The sequence below is a fragment of the Pseudophryne corroboree genome, chromosome 9 (assembly GCF_028390025.1).
Source record: "Pseudophryne corroboree isolate aPseCor3 chromosome 9, aPseCor3.hap2, whole genome shotgun sequence".
NCBI lineage: Eukaryota > Metazoa > Chordata > Amphibia > Anura > Myobatrachidae > Pseudophryne > Pseudophryne corroboree.
Window position 1 is genome coordinate 121,859,606 of NC_086452.1, and position 24,370 is coordinate 121,883,975.

The 24,370-nt window shown below is 46.0% G+C and overlaps 1 protein-coding gene across 4 annotated transcripts in view; it reads right to left on the bottom strand.

Annotated features, from left to right (window-relative positions):
• Nucleotides 1-24,089, bottom strand: part of AXDND1 (axonemal dynein light chain domain containing 1) — a 254,349-nt gene extending 230,260 nt beyond the window's left edge. Inside the window, exons 1-2 of one of the 4 annotated variants that reach the window (XM_063939813.1) lie at nt 16,173-16,300; nt 14,665-14,843 (exon numbers count right to left, since the gene is read on the bottom strand). In XM_063939813.1, the coding sequence (XP_063795883.1) occupies nt 14,665-14,843; nt 16,173-16,203 (210 nt within the window). In that variant the 5' untranslated portion in view covers nt 16,204-16,300. Of the gene's footprint in view, nt 1-14,664; nt 14,844-16,172; nt 16,301-23,690 lie in introns of those variants that run through there. The other 3 variants (XM_063939814.1, XM_063939812.1, XM_063939815.1) reach the window with 3 other exon arrangements.
• Between the last annotated feature and the right edge of the window lie 281 nt (nt 24,090-24,370).

The window sequence follows — 24,370 nt, forward strand, 5'->3', positions numbered from 1 at the left end:
GTATCCTGGGAGTCGTCATAATTATTGGCTTGATATTTAGGTGTGTTCGAATTCTGACGCGGCGCAAGCACGGCACAAATTTGATGAGTCTAAGGAGCGAGGGCATTGTTATAGCAGCAGATTTAATTAACGACCCATCCATAGAGACAGTTTTATGATAAGGATTGCAAATGAATTCCATGGCCTCTTTCTTTCACCCGTTTTTCCTTTGTCTCCCCCTCTGCCCAGATACACCCATCCGGAAAAGACATCAGCCCAACCCAAGAATGTTTATGAAAATTTTATGTGAATGTATTTTAGATATGCGTCTTATCTTCATCTCTACAACCTTCAGTTAATGACACACATAGTCGACAGGTGATATCCACATATACTAGCACTCACATATGTTCCCCCTCCATGTATCATCAACTAAATGTGCACCCCATTTGTTGGAACAAGAAGCCGAAAAGAGCTCGAAAGTGTTTGTTGGCCCACTTACAGACCCTTAATACGGGATGAGAAGGATTTAATGTATACTTCGCAATACCTCAAAGCTTATTTAGAACATATACGGCACGATGATACATGCCCCTCAGACATGGAATTATACATACATGCTTTTTACTATCCCACTAGGTCATACATTTCCTACCTACCACTCTCCCCCGACCATCCAAAACTTATGTAGATATTGTGTAGATATTTTTCTGTTTAGTGATTAGATAGTGGCAGTTATTGGTGACTGCCAAAGGGTGGACTGTCAAAGTCGGAAAATATTGCAGAACACACATCACGTACAACTACACACACATGCCCACTGCGCGTGCACTTGTTCTGCCGTGCGTGCACATATCCGCAATTTGCGTATGGTCGCTCCCGCGGTCCTGCGCGTGGTATGGGTATTTACGGCAGAGTTTGTGAACGCATGGAGAGCCATCAAAACACATTACATATTTAATCCAAATAGTGCACAATGTACACATAGCCTCCCTGCACCACATCAGAAAGTAATAGCTGTTTAAAATGGTTACAGAACAAAGGGATTCACCTTTACAGGATAAGAGGGGACAGACTAAGGTTATAAGGTGTTATCTGGTATCTAGCTGTAGGGTATTTTAAGGGTAACATTCCGGTGTTGGTTTGAGAGAGATCGCATGTACCTGCGGATAGTTATGTGCAGAAGCAGAATATAGATATAAACTGTATTTACTGTATATTATGTATGCGGCGGGAAGCCAGAGGAGACCACCCACAAGAGCAGTTGAGAAAGACATCGCCTACCTTTTCAAATCGACCTATGACCTCTCCTGTACTGTAAAAGTGCATTCCTGTGTCCAATGGACAAAGGGATTACAGTATCCATTGTATTGCTTTTGGAAGAATTGTATAAATAAAGCCTGCTGCAGCCTGGCCTGGCACAAGACTCACAAAGTTATCTATCAGATGACCGGGGACCGGCCGGGTTGCGCAAGCGATTCCAATCACGTATGTACAGTGACTGTAGCCATTATTCTGTTATATTGTCTTGCATTGTAGTGCATGATTTGTATTGTAAACCCCCTTTCAGCAATAATCCACTGTGGTGTCGGAACCCAGCGGTAAAATCACAATTGGTGTTGTGTCCTCATTGCTCTGCTAAGGTTTAAAGTGTTTTATCATTGCATTACATTACTCCTAAGGTTTAAAGTGTTTTATCATTACATTGCATTACTGTAAAGGGTTAAAGTGTATCGCTGGGTGTGCGCGCGCTGTGTGTGTACATTGTACCCCCAGCGCGGCGTTTATACGCTAAGTCCGTACAGTGATACGGGACTCCGTACGCAAACAGTGTATAAAGTACGTAGCGTGTATACCAAGTTTAGCGGCCGCAACGGCTTCATGGTAAAGTGTATTCCAAGTGTGTGTAAGGTATAGCTTTTTGTTCCTGTAAGATAACCGGCATTATCAGTGTCAAGGCATGCTGGTATATGTAGTTTCACAACAGCTGGGGGTCCGCAGTTTGGACATGCCTGCATTAAAGTGTGCTTTATGCCTTGCTTGTATAATAGGTAATGTGAGTAAGTTAGTAATGTTTATTTTGCCTCTTAATTTCAGATGTTGCAGTTGGAGATCCCACAACTTTTGCGGGCATTCTGGCCAGCATGAAAATTAATCTTGAAGCCTTGCTGGCTAATGTAGACAAGCTTCAAAAATTTGTTTAAAACAAAATCAAAAATATATATATTTGTCTGCAAAAAATTAAATGAACAAAAAAAAATGTTTGTTAAAAAATAAAAAAATTTTTTTTCAAGTTAAGCGGGTGTTGTGTTTATTAATGCAATAAAGGAACAGCAGATTGGCTAGCAGAAATTGGTTACCTTAAACATTTCACACATCTAACTTAAGAATAGTATTTTTATAAAAAAAAAAAGGAAAATTTAATGAGAGTTAGGAGCTTATTGTTTAGAAAAACATGTAAACACATTTATTCACACACTACACCTCTACACAAAAAACAGCAAATTAACATTAGGCAGTTTCCACATCTATTTCACTTATTTTAAAAACAACATGTTAATGGGCAATTATGCCTACAAAGTGTTCTGCAGGTATTCTTTGAAGACTTAGTTGGTCATGACCATTATCATTCATTACACTAATTGTAATCGTAATTGAGGAAGGCTTGTGGAGTTTTAACTGAAAGGTGTAATTTAACTTAAAAAAAAGCCATTGCTGTGTGGTTTTTAGCAAAAGTGTGTGCAATTTTAAGAAGAATGTGTAAATCTACAAGAAGTTAGGATTTTTACGATGAGGTTTGTGGTAATGCGATGGGTTCGCATTAGTGCAATGTCATTTGGCATACGCCTACTTTGTGTAATACTGCGTACGAAATAGCAAAAATACGTTGGGGGCGGATATTCGCTATTGTGCAATGTGTTCGCAATTTTGCGTATATGTTGTGCGAACGAAAAAAATAGTGATCAACTCGGAATCACCCCTATGTCCTATATCCACATAACGCAATATTTTGAAGAACTACTTATAAAGCACAATTTTTATTTTGTAGATGTTTATTAGAATTGTTTATTGTACTGTTCTTTTTCTTTTCTCTTGCAAAACAATAAAAAATACTTGATTAAAAAAAAAAAAGTGTAGAGCTCTGGCTCCTATCACGGAGGCTCTACATTCTCACGACATTAGATACCGCTGGGGCTTCCCAGTAAAATTGGTGATCTCCCATGAGAACTCTTCCTACGTGGTTGCTAGCCTGGATGCTGGGGTTAAGCTGCTTACCGATTGGGATATCTCCGTCAAAGTGTCTTCGACATTGAAGAATCGCCTGCCACTCTCACATGAGTGGTCTGTAGCTTGACTGTTCAGTCTATGTTCCACTTAACGTGGTTCCTGGTCGCGTATATTGTTCGGTTGGGGTCTTAGACCCCTCTCATCCACATCGGATATGTGAGTTCATATGTTGTATATGTGTATGTTTTTGGTTCCTTTATTTGCTGTTTATGTTACTGTGTACCTGCATTTTCTTCTGATTTTATCTCTATTATCCCTTTTTTGTGTTATTAATGCAAACCTACGGGTTTACCACTGATCACTCACAATGTTTGGAAGTGTACTTGTCTATACCTTTATTGTTACTTGTATTTTGGATATACATTATTGCTTCAGGTATACATGTATGTTTTGTGCCCCGGATGGTGTTGATGCCACCACCTCCCCTACGTTTTCTACTGCACGCTTTTCCCTTGCAGTAGCAATGCGGGCCCGATACACTGGGCCCTTTTGGTTTTTCCTTCCAGCCCTTTCCTCTTTTTCCCTAGTTTTTCCCCCTCCTCTCATATGGGATGTCAGTTGTTTTTATTCTCTCTCTATTTTAAATGGTACGTGTATATTCACTGAATGTTAAAGGGTTAAATTCAACCAATAAACGCAGGCTAGCCTTGTCCACTTTTCACAAACACAGAGCTGACATAGTTGCTCTGGAAGAAACACACTTTTCGTCAACAGCTCCCCCTGCTCTAAAAGACCGAAGATACCCAGTTGGCTTTTTTGCAAACGGCCCCTTCAAGTGTAATGGAGTGGCCATTTTGTTTTGGAACTCTGTTTCGTTTGAACTGTTATCCCAAACAGTTGACAAAAATGGCAGTTTCCTCATTCTAGCTGGAGGGCAAACTAGTTTCTCTTTACGATCCCAATTCTAATCAAGTCCAGTTCCTTAGAAAAGTTTGCTCGGCTATTACGAAGGTTCGTCAAGGTGCCTTAATTGTTTTAAGTGACTATAATTTAGTGCTATATAATATATATAATATGAACTATAATATAATATATAATATAAACTATAATTTAGTCCAAAATTAGATAGATCCACTCATTTTCCTTCCCAGACGTCTATGGCTCCATCTGTCCCATCTATAGCCTTTCGTACTTTGCTGGCAGAATATGACCTGTATTACCTGTGGAGAGTTCAGAAACCCACTGGAAGAGACTATACGTATTTCTCACCAGTGCATAATTCCTACTCTCGCATAGATCTTATTCTTTGTGATAAATGGACTTTACAACATTCAGAACAGGTGGATGTCCTGCTTATTTCTTGGTCGGATCATGCCCCACTCCTATGGTCCTGGAATATTTGCCCTCAATTCACTCCACCTCGGCCGTGGCGCCTCTCCCCCCACCTCTTATCGGACCCTATATCTAAAAAAGTGATCGATGATTGCATCTCCCTTTATATAGAAACTAATTTCCCCTCAGATACCTCTATCACGACTTTCTGGTGTGCCCTTAAGGCAGTTGTGCAGGGCACGGCGATCCAGGCCGGTGCTAGAATTATAAGATAGGCTATCCTACAGCAACATGACTTGGAATTTAAACTTAAAGAGGTTGAGGATAGAAATAAGCTTCCCCCCACACCATAAGGAATTACATGAAATTCGGGGTTAGCTTCAGAAAAACCTTATGAGACGGACCCAATTTGCTTTAAATAGGCTGAGACAGAAATTATATTTGACTGGTAATAGGCCGGGGAAAAATGTTGGCTCATAAGCTCCGTGCTCTGCAGGCTTGAAATAGGATTAGACATCTGATTTTCCCTCAAGGTGGTAAGGTGTCCAATCCATATGACATAGCAAATCAGTTTGCTAAATATTATACCAATCTGTCCAATTTATCTTCTGACCCTCTCACTTTTCAACCTACCCCTAATTCTATCCAATCCTTTCTAGCTGACGTCAAACTCCCCTCCCTTTCAACGGAACAACTTGAAATATTAAATGCCCCGTGGACCTCTCATGAGGTAGTTCAGGTGTTGACATCACTCCCGCATAGTAAAGCCCCAGGCACAGATGGCTTCATTAACAAGTTTTAAGTTTCTCTTCGTGATCAATTATCGCTCACCCTAACCCCTTTGTATAATGCAATTTCCTCTCTTGGTTCTCTCCCGACAGAAATGTTAGAAGCTCAAGTTATCACTATACCCAAGCCAGGTAAAAACCCAGCGCATTGCCAAAATTATAGGCCCATTGCACTTTTGAATGTTAAAAAATTTGCTACACTCATTGCATCTCATTTAAATGTTTTTTTTTTTACCATCCCTCATATCTCATGACCAAGTTGGGCTTGTGCCAGGAAGACAAGCCTCTGACAATACTCATAGAGTTTTTTATTTAATTGATACTATTATACTACAGGCCTACTTCTGCTTTCTTTAGATGCAGAGAAGGTGTTCGATAGATTGAACTGGCTCTATATGCGCTCGGTTTTAGACAAGTTTGGTTTTAGTGGTCACATTCTCTCTTCGGTATTGTCTTTATACAGCTCCCCCTCCGCACGGGTATTTAGTAACGGTTTCCTGTCGGATGTGTTTCCTATTACAAATGGAATCCGACAGGGTTGCCCTCTGTCACCTTTGATATTTACCTAGGGCATAGAGCCTCTTGCTGAACTGGTTAGGATGACTGGGGATTTTCCAGGGGTGATGATTAGCTCTAACACACACAAGTTGTGCCTCTTTGCGGACGACGTTCTTTTATTTGTTACAGACCCACTATCCTCTCTCCCATGTTTGCATGATATCTTGAGACGATAATAAGAATTTACTTACCGATAATTCTATTTCTCGTAGTCCGTAGTGGATGCTGGGGACTCCGTAAGGACCATGGGGAATAGCGGCTCCGCAGGAGACTGGGCACAAAAGTAAAGCTTTAGAACTACCTGGTGTGCACTGGCTCCTCCCCCTATGACCCTCCTCCAAGCCTCAGTTAGGATACTGTGCCCGGACGAGCGTACACAATAAGGAAGGATTTTGAATCCCGGGTAAGACTCATACCAGCCACACCAATCACACCGTATAACTCGTGATCTAAACCCAGTTAACAGCATGATAACAGAGGAGCCTCTAGAAAAGATGGCTCACTACAGCAATAACCCGATTTTTTGGTAACAATAACTATGTACCAGTATTGCAGACAATCCGCACTTGGGATGGGCGCCCAGCATCCACTACGGACTACGAGAAATAGAATTATCGGTAAGTAAATTCTTATTTTCTCTAACGTCCTAAGTGGATGCTGGGGACTCCGTAAGGACCATGGGGATTATACCAAAGCTCCCAAACGGGCGGGAGAGTGCGGATGACTCTGCAGCACCAAATGAGAGAACTCCAGGTCCTCCTCAGCCAGGGTATCAATTTTGTAGAATTTTACAAACGTATTTGCTCCTGACCAAGTAGCTGCTCGGCAAAGTTGTAAAGCCGAGACCCCTCGGGCAGCCGCCCAAGATGAGCCCACCTTCCTTGTGGAGTGGGCATTTACAGATTTTTGGCTGTGGCAGGCCTGCCACAGAATGTGCAAGCTGAATTGTACTACAAATCCAACGAGCAATAGTCTGCTTAGAAGCAGGAGCACCCAGCTTGTTGGGTGCATACAGGATAAACAGCGAGTCAGATTTTCTGACTCCAGCCGTCCTGGAAACATATATTTTCAGGGCCCTGACAACGTCTAGCAACTTGGAGTCCTCCAAGTCCCTAGTAGCCGCAGGCACCACAATAGGTTGGTTCAGGTGAAACGCTGAAACCACCTTCGGGAGAAACTGAGGACGAGTCCTCAATTCCGCCCTGTCCGAATGGAAAATCAGATAAGGGCTTTTACAGGATAAAGCCGCCAATTCTGACACGCGCCTGGCCCAGGCCAGGGCCAACAGCATGACCACTTTCCATGTGAGATATTTTAACTCCACAGATTTAAGTGGTTCAAACCAATGTGACTTTTGGAACCCAAAAACTACATTGAGATCCCAAAGTGCCACTGGAGGCACAAAAGGAGGCTGTATATGCAGTACCCCTTTTACAAACGTCTGAACTTCAGGGACTGAAGCTAGTTCTTTTTGGAAGAAAATTGACAGGGCCGAAATTTGAACCTTAATGGACCCCAATTTCAGGCCCATAGACACTCCTGTTTGCAGGAAATGTAGGAATCGACCCAGTTGAATTTCCTCCGTCGGGCCTTACTGGCCTCGCACCATGCAACATATTTTCGCCAAATGCGGTGATAATGTTTTGCGGTTACATCCTTCCTGGCTTTGATCAGGATAGGGATGACTTCATCCGGAATGCCTTTTTTCCTTCAGGATCCGGCGTTCAACCGCCATGCCGTCAAACGCAGCCGCGGTAAGTCTTGGAACAGACAGGGTCCTTGCTGGAGCAGGTCCCTTCTTAGAGGTAGAGGCCACGGATCCTCCGTGAGCATCTCTTGAAGTTCCGGTTACCAAGTCCTTCTTGGCCAATCCGGAGCCACGAATATAGTGCTTACTCCTCTCCATCTTATCAATCTCAGTACCTTGGGTATGAGAGGCAGAGGAGGGAACACATACACTGACTGGTACACCCACGGTGTTACCAGAGCGTCTACAGCTATTGCCTGAGGGTCCCTTGACCTGGCGCAATACCTGTCGAGTTTTTCCCAACGGTTTATAATCATGTGGAAGACTTCTGGGTGAAGTCTCCACTCTCCCGGGTGGAGGTCGTGTCTGCTGAGGAAGTCTGCTTCCCAGTTGTCCACTCCCGGAATGAATACTGCTGACAGTGCTATCACATGATTTTCCGCCCAGCGAAGAATCCTTGCAGCTTCTGCCATTGCCCTCCTGCTTCTTGTGCCACCCTGTCTGTTTACATGGGTGACTGCCGTGATGTTGTCCGACTGGATCAACACCGGCTGACCTTGAAGCAGAGGTCTTGCTAAGCTCAGAGCATTGTAAATGGCCCTTAGCTTCAGGATATTTATGTGAAGTGATGTCTCCAGGCTTGACCATAAGCCCTGGAAATTCCTTCCCTGTGTGACTGCTCCCCAGCCTCGCAGGCTGGCATCCGTGGTCACCAGGACCCAGTCCTGAATGCCGAATCTGCGGCCCTCTAGAAGATGAGCACTCTGCAACCACCACAGGAGGGACACCCTTGTCCTTGGTGACAGGGTTATCCGCTGATGCATCTGAAGATGCGACCCGGACCATTTGTCCAGCAGGTCCCACTGGAAAGTTCTTGCGTGGAATCTGCCGAATGGGATTGCTTCGTAGGAAGCCACCATTTTACCCAGAACCCTTGTGCATTGATGCACTGAGAGTTGGCTCGGTTTTAGGAGGTTCCTGACTAGCTCGGATAACTCCCTGGCTTTCTCCTCCGGGAGAAACACCTTTTTCTGGACTGTGTCCAGGATCATCCCTAGGAACAGAAGACGAGTCGTCGGAACCAGCTGCGATTTTGGAATATTGAGAATCCAATCGTGCTGCCGCAACACTACCTGAGATAGTGCTACACCGACCTCCAACTGTTCCCTGGATCTTACTCTTATCAGGGAATCGTCCAAGTAAGGGATAACTAAAATTCCCTTTCTTCGAAGGAATATCATCATTTCGGCCATTACCTTGGTAAAGACCCGGGGTGCCGTGGACCATCCATACGGCAGTGTCTGAACTGATAGTGACAGTTCTGTACCATAAACCTGAGGTACCCTTAGTGAGAAGGGTAAATTGGGACATGAAGGTAAGCATCCTTGATGTCCCGAGACATCATGTAGTCCCCTTCTTCCAGGTTCGCAATCACTGCTCTGAGTGACTCAATCTTGAATTTGAACCTCTGTATGTAAGTGTTCAAAGATTTTAGATTTAGAATCGGTCTCACCGAGCCGTCCGGCTTCGGTACCACAACAGTGTGGAATAATACCCCGTTCCCTGTTGCAGGAGGGGTACCTTGATTATCACCTGCTGGGAATACAGCTTGTGAATGGCTTCCAAAACTGTCTCCCTGTCAGAAGGAGACATCGGTAAAGCCGACTTTAGGAAACGGCGAGGGGGAGACGTCTCGAATTCCAATTTGTACCCCTGAGATATCACCTGAAGGATCCAGGGGTCTACTTGCGAGTGAGCCCACTGCGCGCTGAAATTCATTGAGATGGGCCCCCCACCGTGCCTGATTCTGCTTGTAAAGCCCAAGCGTCATACTGAGGGCTTGGCAGAGGCGGGAGAGGGTTTCTGTTCCTGGGAACTGGCTGATTTCTGCAGCCTTTTTCCTCTCCCTCTGTCACGGGGCAGAAATGAGGAACCTTTTGCCCGCTTGTCCACGAAAAGACTGCGCCTGATAATACGGCGTCTTCTCATGTTGAGAGGCGACCTGGGGTACACACGTGGATTTCCCAGCTGTTGCCGTGGCCACCAGGTCTGAAAGACCGACCCCAAATAACTCCTCCCCTTAATAAGGCAATACTTCCAAATGCCGTTTGGAATCCGCATCACCTGACCACTATCGTGTCCATAACCCTCTACTGGTAGAAATGGACAACGCACTTAGACTTGATGCCAGTCGGCAAATATTCCGCTGTGCATCACGCATATATAGAAATGCATCTTTCAAATGCTCTATAGGCAATAATATACTGTCCCTATCTAGGGTATCAATATTTTCAGTCAGGGAATCCGACCACGCCAACCCAGCACTGCACATCCAGGCTGAGGCGATTGCTGGTCGCAGTATAACACCAGTATGTGTGTAAATACATTTTAGGATACCCTCCTGCTTTCTATCAGCAGGATCCTTAAGGGCGGCCATCTCAGGAGAGGGTAGAGCCCTTGTTCTTACAAGCGTGTGAGCGCTTTATCCACCCTAGGGGGTGTTTCCCAACGCACCCTAACCTCTGGCGGGAAAGGATATAATGCCAATAACATTTTAGAAATTATCAGTTGTTATCGGGGGAAACCCACGCATCATCACACACCTCATTTAATTTCTCAGATTCAGGAAAACTACAGGTAGTTTTTCCTCACCGAACATAATACCCCTTTTTGGTGGTACTCGTATTATCAGAAATGTGTAAAACATTTTTCATTGCCTCAATCATGTAACGTGTGGCCCTACTGGAAGTCACATTTGTCTCTTCACCGTCGACACTGGAGTCAGTATCCGTGTCGGCGTCTATATCTGCCATCTGAGGTAACGGGCGCTTTAGAGCCCCTGACGGCCTATGAGACGTCTGGACAGGCACAAGCTGAGTAGCCGGCTGTCTCATGTCAACCACTGTCTTTTATACAGAGCTGACACTGTCACGTAATTCCTTCCAACAGTTCATCCACTCAGGTGTCGACCCCCTAGGGGGTGACATCACTATTACAGGCAATCTGCTCCATCTCCACATCATTTTTCTCCTCATACATGTCGACACAAATGTACCGACACACAGCACACACACAGGGAATGCTCTGATAGAGGACAGGACCCCACTAGCCCTTTGGGGAGACAGATGGAGAGTTTGCCAGCACACACCAGAGCGCTATATATATATACAGGGATAACCTTATATGTGTTTTTCCCCTTATAGCTGTTGTATTGTTAATACTGCGCCTAATTAGTGCCCCCCTCTCTTTTTTAACCCTTTCTGTAGTGTAGTGACTGCAGGGGAGAGCCAGGGGAGCTTCCCTCCAACTGAGCTGTGAGGGAAAATGGCGCCAGTGTGCTGAGGAGATAGGCTCCGCCCCTTTTTCGCGGACTTTTCTCCTGCTTTTTTATGGATTCTGGCAGGGGTTAAAATTCATCCATATAGCCCTGGGGGCTATATGTGATGTATTTTCGCCAGCCAAGGTGTTTTTATTGCTGCTCAGGGCGCCCCCCCCTAGCGCCCTGCACCCTCAGTGACCGAAGTGTGAAGTGTGCTGAGGAGCAATGGCGCACAGCTGCAGTGCTGTGCGCTACCTTGGTGAAGACAGGACGTCTTCTGCCGCCGATTTTCCGGACCTCTTCTGTCTTCTGGCTCTGTAAGGGGACCGGCGGCGCGGCTCTGGGACCCATCCATGGCTGGGCCTGTGATCGTCCCTCTGGAGCTAATGTCCAGTAGCCTAAGAAGCCCAATCCACTCTGCACGCAGGTGAGTTCGCTTCTTCTCCCCTTAGTCCCTCGATGCAGTGAGCCTGTTGCCAGCAGGTCTCACTGAAAATAAAAAACCTAAAACTAAACTTTTCACTAAGCAGCTCAGGAGAGCCACCTAGTGTGCACCCTTCTCGTTCGGGCACAAAAATCTAACTGAGGCTTGGAGGAGGGTCATAGGGGGAGGAGCCAGTGCACACCAGGTAGTTCTAAAGCTTTACTTTTGTGCCCAGTCTCCTGCGGAGCCGCTATTCCCCATGGTCCTTACGGAGTCCCCAGCATCCACTTAGGACGTTAGAGAAATAGTGAAGCTTCCTACTATAAAATGAATACAACAAAAACGGATTCTCTCCCCATCAATATTCCAGCTCCTATAGTGTCCACCCTTCAATCACAATACCCATATAACTGGCGCTTAACTTCACTTCAATACTTAGGCAAACATATCCCTCCTTATACGTCCTCTGTCTTTGACGTTAAATTACCCCCACTTATTAATAGCTTTTTAGACCCTACTAAATACTGTTTATCTTATGACATTTCATAGATTGGTTGCCTAGCGGCCTTTAAAATGACCCTCTGACCTAAACTCATGTACCTATACCGAACCATACCCTTTTTTATTCTTAAATAGTATCTAGATAGGTGTCATTCCATTCTGCTACGTTATGTCTGGAAGACGCGCCCACCTAGACTGGCTCGGTCCAGAATGACTCTCCCTCGTAGAAAGGGGGGCTCGATATGCCCGACCTGGTTCTGTACCAGGAGGCTTGTGTCCTAGCCCAGCTCAAATACTGGATGGGTGGAGCGCCTTCTGTGGGTTGGGTATCTCTCGAACGTACGGGAAGTTTGGACTTTCCATTAGAAGATCTTTTTAAGATACACTCTAGCTTAAGGCCCCGTTCTTTGACCCTTCTCCCAGCCACGAGAATGTCTTTACATATCTGGGACAAATTAGTGCAACGCCTACCTGGGCATCAATTTCCTTACTCTACTATCTCACTATGAGCCATAGCTAAATTGATCCCTAATTTAAATCGCTCTGCCTGGTATGCTTGTAATTTGAAGGTTTTGGGTGATCTTCTGGATGGTAATGCTTTGCTTTCGTCTTCCCGACTCCAATCTCGATTTAACCTCCCCAGTGGAAAATTATTACATTATTTCCAAATTCAACACTGGTACAACCATTTACCTAAACATGTAGCACCTCCAAATCCGATGTCCCAGGTTGTATTATCGCATGTATCTCTATGATTCCAAGAGGGACATATCTTTTTGGTATAAGAATCTTTATTACCACAAAATCTAATGCACAGCTGAAATGGGAACAAGATTTGGGTCTCCCCTTGTCTGAAGCCCAATGGGAACATATATGTATTTTATTTATTTATTTATTTATTCCATCCTATCGAATGTCTAAGTGTTTGAATCACACAGAGATATCAAACTTCTTAATAGACTGTATTTAACACCTGATAGGTTACATACATTTTGGCAGTCTTGTTCTAAATATTGTTGGAGTAATTGTGGGGAAGTAGGCAATATTTTTCATATTTTCTGGTCCTGTCCTTCCCTTCGCAGTTTCTGGTGCAAGGTATTTATGCTGATTAATAAGGTCTTAAACCTGTCACTCGCCCCCTATCCGGCCTTGGCTTTATTCCATGTTTTCCCTGCTGAGGTACCACCTCATCAATGATATTTGCTGGGGCATATTTGCATAGCAGCTAGGGCTGCATTGGCCCAAATTTGGAAACAACCTTCTCCTCCGCCCCTAGCCCTGGTTACCAATAAAATGTAATTCCATTTTACTATGGAAATGGAGTTTATGCCTTATTCCTCCTCAGCCTCCTCCCGTTGGTGAAGTGGATGGCATGGCATGAGTACATAACTGCCGGCGGGGGCGTTTCTCCTCTCCCCTAACTGACTGCTTCCATTTTCGCCTTGAGTACTGACTATGCTAGCCCTGTGACTCCGATGGATTTTTTGTTTGCCACTATGTTTCATTGTTTGATTTATGGCCATCTGCACATCTCTCCAGATCGCTTTGTTTTTCTTGTATTTTACCTATATTGGAATGTTATAGCTGACTATTTGACATTGTTGACTACTGTATGTCTACATCCCGTTCCCCTGGTTTTGTATCCCCCCCCCTCCCTTTTTCTTTTCTGTACCCCTTTCCCTGCAAAATGAAAATCTGTTTTCAATAAATGATTACTGATGTAAAAAAAACAACAACAAAAAAACCCCACACACTGCGGTTAGAGTATTCTGGTGCAATCGAAAAAATTATTTTATTAATTGTATTATTTAAACATTTTTTACATGTCTGATTATTAGGAATAATGGAAACTGCTTTCGGTCTGTTAAAAGCAATTGTTACAATCATACTGAAGGAAGATACAAAAAGAATCAGTAGCAATAATAATTTTAAACATTGTAACTATACACCCTCACTGCACATACCCTACTAACAACATACGAGATTACAACTGCACCTAGCCATTTATTTCTATCTCAATACACTTCTGTTTATTCTTGTTTTAAACATATTTGCGTGACGCCCCCTGCTGCATTACCATATTAGTGCTATTGCTTGGAAGCAGCAGCGATAGTACCTTCAACCACATTTGAATTAGGACCTATGGGGGTCATTCCGAGTTGATCGCAGCTGTGCTAAGTTTAGCACAGCTACGATCGTTAACTCAGACATGCTCGGGGACGCCCAGCACAGCGCTAGTCCGCCCCGCATGTCAGTGCCGGCCCCCCGCACAAATACAAAAGCATCGCACAGAGGCGATGCCTTTGTATTTGAGGAGTAACTCCCGGCCAGCGCAGCTCCTGCGGCTGGCCGGAAGTTGCTCGTCGCTCCCGCTGGCCGCAGCGGCTGCATGACATGTCACGCAGCCGCCGCGGCCCACCCCCCAACGGTCCGGCCACGCCTGCATTGGCCGGACCGCTCCCCCTAAACGGCGGCTTAACACCGCCGTTCAGCCCCCTCCCACCTAGCGACCGCCTCTGTCTCAGAGGCAATCGCTAAGTAACGAAAGCTGCCATGCGCCAGCGCACTGCGGCGCCGGCACATGCGCAGTTCCGACCCGATCGCTGCGCTGCGACAAACTGCAGCGAGCGATCGGGTCGGAATGCCATGTTTCCAAAATCTTATTTCAAAAAGGTAAAGTTTGCAAATAGATGCTTTACCAAACATCTCACCAAAACCAGACAACAAAGGAGGAGTTAGCATTTACATTCTACTATTCCAGTTATTACAGTATATGGTTACAACTCACCTTGGCATCTTTTGCAGTTTTAGTTTTGCTCGCAGGACCCAGCCCAGGATTTTCTGCTGCTTTTGCAGTTGACGTTAGGACTTGAAGTATTTCATCTGGGATAAATTCACTCTGCTCATATGTTGAAATGGACTGTGATAGTTCCAAGGCATTATATTGGTCTTGAATATTTGCTAAATCTATGGCATAATACATTAAAACCACATTAGGACAAAAACCCAAAAATATAATAGTTCAAATTCCATGTATTGGCTATAACAAATCTTCTAAATTATAACTAGTAACAAAAGCTTGTCGTATATTTATCAGAAAATATATGACGTTGTGAGGCACAAGCTATGCTTGAACTTGTCTGTTGCTTTAATGTGCAGCTTTCTTCAAATCTATTAGGTCACATTAGCGAGCGATAATAAGAGATATGACACAAGAGCAAAGCAAAAACCTATGACTTACAAAAAACTATTTTAGGTTGGGGCCTATTAATCATCGCCATCAGTTTATTTTGCTGTATACCTCCACCCCACCTGATCTGTTCAAGAGCGAAATGATATCCCTATGAGGATTAAAAAGGCCATTCACATGAACATGCGGGACAATGAAGGAGAAAAAAAACACATGGTAAATACAGATACAGCACATTTCTGGTAGATCAATGTTGAGATTAAGTGCCTGTAAGTCCATTAAAGAGTTCACCTCCAACCATGCCATACTTCCATAATGTAACTATGGAGTGGGTGAGTTTAGTATGGCACCATCGTGATAATCCTGAGAATGGGAGTCATGGTATAGTGCAACTTGACCAGAGTAAATTGGACTTTTTTTTAAAGAAATAAAGAATTTGACGGAAGATAAGAACCACTTGGCCCATCAATGCTATCCTTGTACATATACACTTACTCACTAGGGTTATGTTTTTGTTGGAAGCAGTGGTGCAAGTACTATTTTTTTCTTAGTGGCACTGATATAAAAATGGACATGGTTACGTGTCATAGGGGGACGTAGTCACGCAAAACTAGGGGAGTGGCTGCATGACAATAAGGACATGGCCACATTATGCCACACACCGTAATGCCCCTTACACATTAACCAAACACCGTAATGACCATTACACATTATGCCACACACCGTAATGCTTATTACACATTATGCCACACACCGTAATGCTTATTACACATTATGCCACACACCGTAATGCTTATTACACATTATGCCACACACCATAATGCCCAATTAAACATTATGCCAGACACCGTAACACCCATTGCACATTATGCCACACACCGTAATGCCTTACATATTATACCACACACCGTAATGCCTATTACATATTATGCCACACACAGTTATGCCACTGATGCCATTTTATTTCCCACACACAAAAATGCCCCTTATAAATTATGCCCCAGCAGTGGGCTGGTGGTAATGAGTACCACCACATTTCTTAATGGTACTCCGTACCACCCCATACCACCCTAGTTTCAGTACTGGTTGGAAGCCAACTAACTTACCAGTATATTTTTTGATTGTTTGAGGAAACATTTTCTATTATGGCATTTTTTACTTCAAGGCCGCTCAGTTCTCAAGTTTGACAGTTTTTCCTTCCTTATGGGGGGACTGATACATTGAGTCTCCAAGGAAAGATATGAGAAATCTAAGAGAGGGATTCAATGGATAGACAGAGTCTAGTTAGACAGTCAATAGGTCCACCCCATTTGGTCAACATGCAATAAGTCGATAGGGTCAAAAGGTTGATAGGTAAAGGTCGACTGTCTAAGGTCCACAGGTACAAAAGGTTGACAGGTTTAAAAGGTCGACATGACAATGTTCAACACCCAAACGGTCGATATGAATTTTGTGGACTATGAATGGGAATAGTAACCTGTTGCGAGTGCAGTGGTAGAGGAGCGAGCCACCTTGCCCGAAGCATGGCGAGTGAAGCGAGTCCTCGGGTGTATACGTTTGCACTAATTGTGGTCACTGGTGATGAAACATACAAAAAGACACCAAAAAAATGTAAAATACTTATGTCGACCTTTTTGCGTCGATCTTTTCCAAACAAACCTTTTTACCCTGTTGAACGTTTGTACCTTTTCTTTTGTCTAACTTTTCCAGGTTGACCTTTTGACCCTGTCGACCTATTGCATGTTGACCATATGGGGTTGACTTATTGACTGTCTATCTAAAACCTGTAGATCTATTACACCACACCCCTCTGGGAGAAAGGGGGCCCTGCATGGTCTTACTTTGGATATGACCTGAAGATCCTCAACTGCTAAGTGGTCATTAGATTCCAGTATCAGACATCAGGGGCCCCCAAACACCTATTAGGGGATATGTTAAAACGGTGTCAATTCTCTTATGGAAATGGATGGTAATGAAGGAGAGATAAACTGCACACAAAATAACTTATGTCAAACAAGTAAACTGCTCCCCATTCAGAAGTTTCCAGATACATCCTAATCATATTTCTGTGGATGGTGCTCACCAGAAATAAAAATATAGAGGAAAAGACAGAGAGAATGGGAGAGGTAGATCGAAAGAGAGGGAAGAATGAAGAACGAGAGAGGGAGGGAGAGATATACAGAGTTGGAGAGAAAGGGAGAAAGAGAGACAGTGAGAGAAAGAGAGATGGAGAGTGAGAGAGAGAGTAAGAAGAGTGGAGAATTACAGAGAGTGGGAGAGGGAGGGAGTAAGATGGGGGAGTGGGAGAGAGTGAGAGAAGAGTGGAAAATGAGAGCGAGAAATAGAAGGGGTTTGGGAAGGAGGGAGAGAAGGAGAGAGAGGAGAGAGAGAGAGAGAGAGAGAGAGGGGGAGGGGAGGGGGAGAGAGAGAAGAGTAGATAATGAGAGGGGGAGAGAGAAAATAAGATTTTACTCACCGGTAAATCTATTTCTCGTAGTCCGTAGTGGATGCTGGGAACTCCGAAAGGACCATGGGGAATAGCGGCTCCGCAGGAGACTGGGCACAACTAAAAGAAAGCTTTTAGACTACCTGGTGTGCACTGGCTCCTCCCACTATGACCCTCCTCCAAGCCTCAGTTAGGATACTGTGCCCGGAAGAGCTGACACAATAAGGAAGGATTTTGAATCCCGGGTAAGACTCATACCAGCCACACCAATCACACCGTATAACTCGTGATACCATATCCAGTTAACAGTATGAAACATATCTGAGCCTCTCAACAGATGGCTCATAACAATAACCCTTAGTTAACAATAACTATATACAAGTATTGCAGACAATCCGCACTTGGGATGGGCGCCCAGCATCCACTACGGACTACGAGAAATAGATTTACCGGTGAGTAAAATCTTATTTTCTCTAACGTCCTAGTGGATGCTGGGAACTCCGAAAGGACCATGGGGATTATACCAAAGCTTCCAAACGGGCGGGAGAGTGCGGATGACTCTGCAGCACCGAATGAGAGAACTCAAGGTCCTCCTCAGCCAGGGTATCACATTTGTAGAATTTAGCAAACGTGTTTGCCCCTGACCAAGTTGCAGCTCGGCAAAGTTGTAAAGCCGAGACCCCTCGGGCAGCCGCCCAAGATGAGCCCACTTTCCTCGTGGAATGGGCTTTTACTGATTTAGGATGCAGCAATCCAGCCGCAGAATGCTCCAGCTGAATTGTGCTACAAATTCAGCGAGCAATAGTCTGCTCAGAAGCAGGAGCACCTATTTTGTTGGGTGCCTACAGGATAAAAGGCGAGTCAGTTTTCCTGACTCCAGCCGTCCTGGAAATATAAATTTTTAAGGCCCTGACTACGTCCAGTAACTTGGAATCTTCCAAGTCCCTAGTAGCCGCAGGCACTACAATAGGTTGGTTCAAGTGAAAAGCTGATACCACCTTAGGGAGAAACTGGGGACGAGTCCTAAATTCTGCCCTATCCATATGGAAAATCAGATAAGGGCTTTTACATGACAAAGCCGCCCATTCTGACACACGCCTGGCCGAAGCCAAGGCCAATAACATGACCACTTTCCACGTGAGATATTTCAAATCCACAGTTTTAAGTGGCTCAAACCAATGTGATTTTAGGAAACTCAACACCACGTTGAGATCCCAAGGTGCCACAGGAGGCACAAAAGGGGGCTGAATATGTAGCACTCCCTTTACAAATGTCTGAACTTCAGGCAGTGAAGCCAGTTCTTTCTGGAAGAAAATCGACAGAGCCGAAATCTGGACCTTAATGGAACCCAAGTTTAGGCCCATAGTCACTCCCGACTGTAGGAAGTGCAGAAAACGACCCAGCTGAAATTCCTCTGTTGGGGCCTTCCTGGCCTCACACCACGCAACATATTTTCGCCAAATACGGTGATAATGGTTTGCGGTTACTTCTTTCCTGGCTTTTATCAGCGTAGGAATGACTTCCTCCGGAATGCCCTTTTCCTTTAGGATCCGGAATTCAACCGCCATGCCGTCAAACGCAGCCGCGGTAAGTCTTGGAACAGGCAGGGCCCCTGCTGTAGCAGATCCTGTCTGAGCGGTAGAGGCCATGGGTCCTCTGATATCATTTCTTGAAGTTCTGGGTACCAAGCTCTTCTTGGCCCATCCGGAACCACGAGTATCGTTCTTACTCCTCGTTTTCTTATTATTCTCAGTACCTTTGGTATGAGAGGCAGAGGAGGGAATACATAAACCGAATGGTACACCCACGGTGTCACTAGAGCGTCCACAGCTATTGCCTGAGGGTCCCTTGACCTGGCGCAATATCTAGTTTTTTGTTTAGGCGGGACGCCATCATGTCCACCTGTGGCCTTTCCCAACGGTTTACCAACAGTTGGAAGACTTCTGGATGAAGTCCCCACTCTCCCGGGTGTAGGTCGTGTCTGCTGAGGAAGTCTGCTTCCCAGTTGTCCACTCCCGGAATGAACACTGCTGACAGTGCTAAGACGTGATTTTCCGCCATCGGAGAATCCTTTTGGCTTCTGCCATCGCCATCCTGCTTCTTGTGCCGCCCTGTCGGTTTACATGGGCGACTGCCGTGATGTTGTCTGATTGGATCAGTACCGGCTGGTTTTGAAGCAGAGGCCTTGCCAGACTTAGGGCATTGTAAATGGCCCTCAGTTCCAGAATATTTATGTGTAGGGACGACTCCTGACTTGACCAAAGTCCTTGGAAATTTCTTCCCTGTGTGACTGCCCCCCAGCCTCGAAGGCTGGCATCCGTGGTTACCAGGACCCAGTCCTGTATGCCGAATCTGCGGCCCTCTTGAAGATGAGCACTCTGCAGCCACCACAGTAGAGATACCCTGGTCCTTGGAGACAGGGTTATCAGCCGATGCATCTGAAGATGCGATCCCGACCACTTGTCCAAGAGGTCCCACTGAAAGGTTCTTGCATGGAACCTGCCGAATGGAATTTTGCTTCGTAAGAAGCTACCATTTTCCCCAGGACTCGTGTGCAGTGATGCACCGATACCTGTTTTGGTTTCAGGAGGTCTCTGACTAGAGATGACAGCTCCTTGGCTTTCTCCTGCGGGAGAAACACTTTTTTCTGTTCTGTGTCCAGAACCATCCCCAGGAACAGAAGGCGTGTGGTAGGAACCAGCTGTGACTTTGGAATGTATAGAATCCAACCGTGCTGTTGTAGCACTTCCCGAGATAGTGCTACTCCGACCAACAACTGCTCCTTGGACCTCGCCTTTATAAGGAGATCGTCCAAGTACGGGATAATTAAAACTCCCTTTTTTCGAAGGAGTATCATCATTTCTGCCATTACCTTGGTAAAGACCCTCGGTGCCGTGGACAGTCCAAACAGCAGTGTTTTGAATTGGTAATTGCAATCCTGTACCACAAATCTGAGGTATTCCAGGTGAGGATGGTAAATGGGGACATGTAGGTAAGCATCCTTGATGTCCAGGGATACCATGTAATCCCCCTCCTCCTTGCAATAACCGCCCTGAGCGATTCCATCTTGAACTTGAATTTTTTTATGTATGTGTTCAAGGATTTCAAATTTAAAATGGGTCTCACCGAACCGTCCGGTTTCGGTACCACAAACAGTGTGGAATAGTAACCCTGTCCTTGTTGAAGTAGGGGCACCTTGACTATCACCTGCTGGGAATACAGCTTGTGAATTGCCTCTAGCACAGCCTCCCTGCCTGAGGGAGTTGTCGGCAAGGCAGATTTGAGGAAACGGCGGGGGGGAGACGCCTCGAATTCCAGCTTGTACCCCTGAGATACTACTTGAAGGATCCAGGGATCCACCTGTGAGCGAGCCCACTGATATTTTTGAGGCGGCCCCCCACCGTACCTGGCTACGCCTGTGGAGCCCCCGCGTCATGCGGTGGACTCAGAGGAAGCGGGGGAAGATTTTGATTCTGGGAACTGGCTGACTGGTGCAGCTTTTTCCCTCTTCCCTCGTCTCTGTGCAGAAAGGAAGCGCCTTTGACCCGCTTGCTTTTCTGAAGCCGAAAGGACTGTACCTGATAATACAGTGCTTTCTTAGGCTGTGAGGAAACCTGAGGTAAAAATTTTTCTTCCCAGCTGTTGCTGTGGATACGAGGTCCCAGAGACCATCCCCAAACAATTCCTCACCCTTATAAGGCTCTATGTGCCTTTTAAAGTCAGCATCACCTGTCCAGTGTCGGGTCTCTAATACCCTCCTGACAGAATGGACATTGCATTAATTCTGGATGCCAGCCGGCAAAATATCCCTCTGTGCATCCCTCATATATAAGACGACGTCTTTAATATGCTCTTATGTTCGCAAAATAGTATCCCTGTTTGACAGGGTCACAGACCACGCTGCAGCAGCACTATCTGCAGGTCTCAGTCTAGTACCTGAGTGTGTAAATACAGACTTCAGGATAGCCTCCTGCTTTTTATCAGCAGGTACCTTCAAAGTGGCCGTATCCTAAGACGGCAGTGCCACCTTTTTTGACAAACGTGTGAGCGCCTTATCCACCCTAGGGGATATCTCCCAGCGTAACTTATCCTCTGGCGGGAAAGGGTACGCCATCAGTAACTTTTTAGAAATTACCAGTTTCTTATCGGGGGAACCCACGCTTTTTCACACTTCATTCACTCATTTGATGGGGGAACCAAACACTGCCTGCTTTTTCTCCCCAAACATAAAACCCTTTTTTAGTGGTACTTGGGTTAATGTCAGAAATGTGTTACACATTTTTTATTGCCGGGATCATGTAACGGATGTTCCTAGTGGATTGTGTATATGTCTCAACCTCGTCGACACTGGAGTCAGACTCCGTGTCGACATCTGTGTCTGCCATCTGAGGGAGCGGGCGTTTTTGAGCCCCTGATGGCCTTTGAGACGCCTGGGCAGACGCGGGCTGAGAAGCCGGCTGTCCCACAACTGTTACGTCATCCAGCCTTTTATGTAAGGAGTTGACACTGTCGGTTTATACCTTCCACCTATCCATCCACTCTGGTGTCGGCCCCACAGGGGGCGACATCACATTTATCGGCATCTGCTCTGCCACCACATAAGCCTCCTCATCAAACGTGTCGACACAGCCGTACCGACACACCGCACACACACAGGGAATGCTCTGACTGAGGACAGGACCCCACACAGCCCTTTGGGGAGACAGAGAGAGAGTATGCCAGCACACACCAGAGCGCTATATAATTTAGGGATTAACACTATATTGAGTGAATTTTTCCCAATAGCTGCTTGTATATACAATATTGCGCCTAAATTTAGTGCCCCCCCTCTCTTTTTAACCCTTTGAGCCTGCAAACTACAGGGGAGAGCCTGGGGAGCTGTCTTCCAGCTGCACTGTGAAGAGAAAATGGCGCCAGTGTGCTGAGGGAGATAGCTCCGCCCCTTTTTCGCGGACTTTTCTCCCGCTTTTTTATGGATTCTGGCAGGGGTATTTATCACATATATAGCCTCTGGGGCTATATATTGTGATATATTTGCCAGCCAAGGTGTTTTTATTGCTGCTCAGGGCGCCCCCCCCCCAGCGCCCTGCACCCTCAGTGACCGGAGTGTGAAGTGTGTATGAGGAGCAATGGCGCACAGCTGCAGTGCTGTGCGCTACCTTGGTGAAGACTGATGTCTCCTGCCGCCGATTTTCCGGACCTCTTCTTGCTTCTGGCTCTGTAAGGGGGTCGGCGGCGCGGCTCCGGGAACGAACACCAAGGCCAGTTCCATGCGGTCGATCCCTCTGGAGCTAATGGTGTCCAGTAGCCTAAGAAGCCCAAGCTAGCTGCAAGCAGGTAGGTTCGCTTCTTCTCCCCTTAGTCCCTCGATGCAGTGAGCCTGTTGCCAGCAGGTCTCACTGTAAAATAAAAAACCTAAAATAAACTTTCTTTCTAGGAGCTCAGGAGAGCCCCTAGTGTGCATCCAGCTCGGCCGGGCACAGAAATCTAACTGAGGCTTGGAGGAGGGTCATAGTGGGAGGAGCCAGTGCACACCAGGTAGTCTAAAAGCTTTCTTTTAGTTGTGCCCAGTCTCCTGCGGAGCCGCTATTCCCCATGGTCCTTTCGGAGTTCCCAGCATCCACTAGGACGTTAGAGAAATATACAGAGTTGGAGAGGGAGGGAGAAAGAGAAAGAAGGGAAAGAGAGAAAGACAGACAGATGGAGAGAGAGAGAGAGAGAGAGAGAGAGAGAGAGAGAGAGAGAGAGAGAGAGAGAGAAGACTGGAGAATGAGAGAGGTAGTCAAGGGGAAACATTTTTATCACCTTATTTTAAACAAGGGACGTTCTGGAGCTTGTAGTATCCATCCCGGTCCGGGGGTGTTCTGTTCGGGAGGTGTCACCGGGGAGGAAAAGATTACAGCTTCCCCTATGTTCCAGAGTCTGGACCGTTTCGGTTTTTACCCATCCCTGGTGGACCACACGAGCTGTCACAGTGACATGCACACCACAAGCTCCACAGTGTCAGAGATTGCCATAGGGAGTTGTTGCAGTCCGGCGTTCCGGTTTTCACCCAGTCCCGCAGAATAGGAAGCCTCAGTGCTGGGCACTCCTTGTGCTGTTATTATACTCATCACACATACTGTTATGATTCCAATTACACAGTAGACTAAAAAGTGCAGATTGCTGCAGCTCCTACCTGAACTCTGTCCTGCGACTGACACCAGGGCGCTGGCCCCTCTCCGTCCTGTGGCCTCAAGCCCCACAGCTGGTGAGCGGAGCGCCGCCTGTGACATGTTGTTTATGCAGCCCTCAGCCTGGGACGCAGAGATCCTGACACACACACACCGCTCACTGTGCCGGGCACTCGTGGGTCACATCCTATGCGTGACCCGATTACAGATCCCAGACACACTCACACCCGGAGATATTCTCCGTCTCTCTCCTCCCGAATCCTTCACTTCTGTATTCGTCTATATAGGACGCTGTGGCCGTCTCCCTGACAACGCCCCGCCCTGTTACCGTCGTACTTCACACGCACACTGCGGCCCGGCAGCAAGTCACTGTCACTGCTTCCAACCGAACTGAAGTAACTACGCGAAGCGGCCAGCCCCAATAATAGTGCGGACCGGACATGTCACACTGAGGCGCCAGGAGACGTACAATGCAGTGCCTATCTGACGGCTGACGGGAAGCACCAGTAATTAGCTCAGTGTGGTGACTAGCTGGGGTGTGTGTAGTACGTTATAAAGTCATTGCACTACTATAGCATTATAAAGGCACTGCACTACTCACTGCCGTAACTAGACATTTTAGCACTGTGTGTAAGAAACAACATAGCCCCCCCCCCCCTTCCATGTGTAAATAAATAGGGCCAGT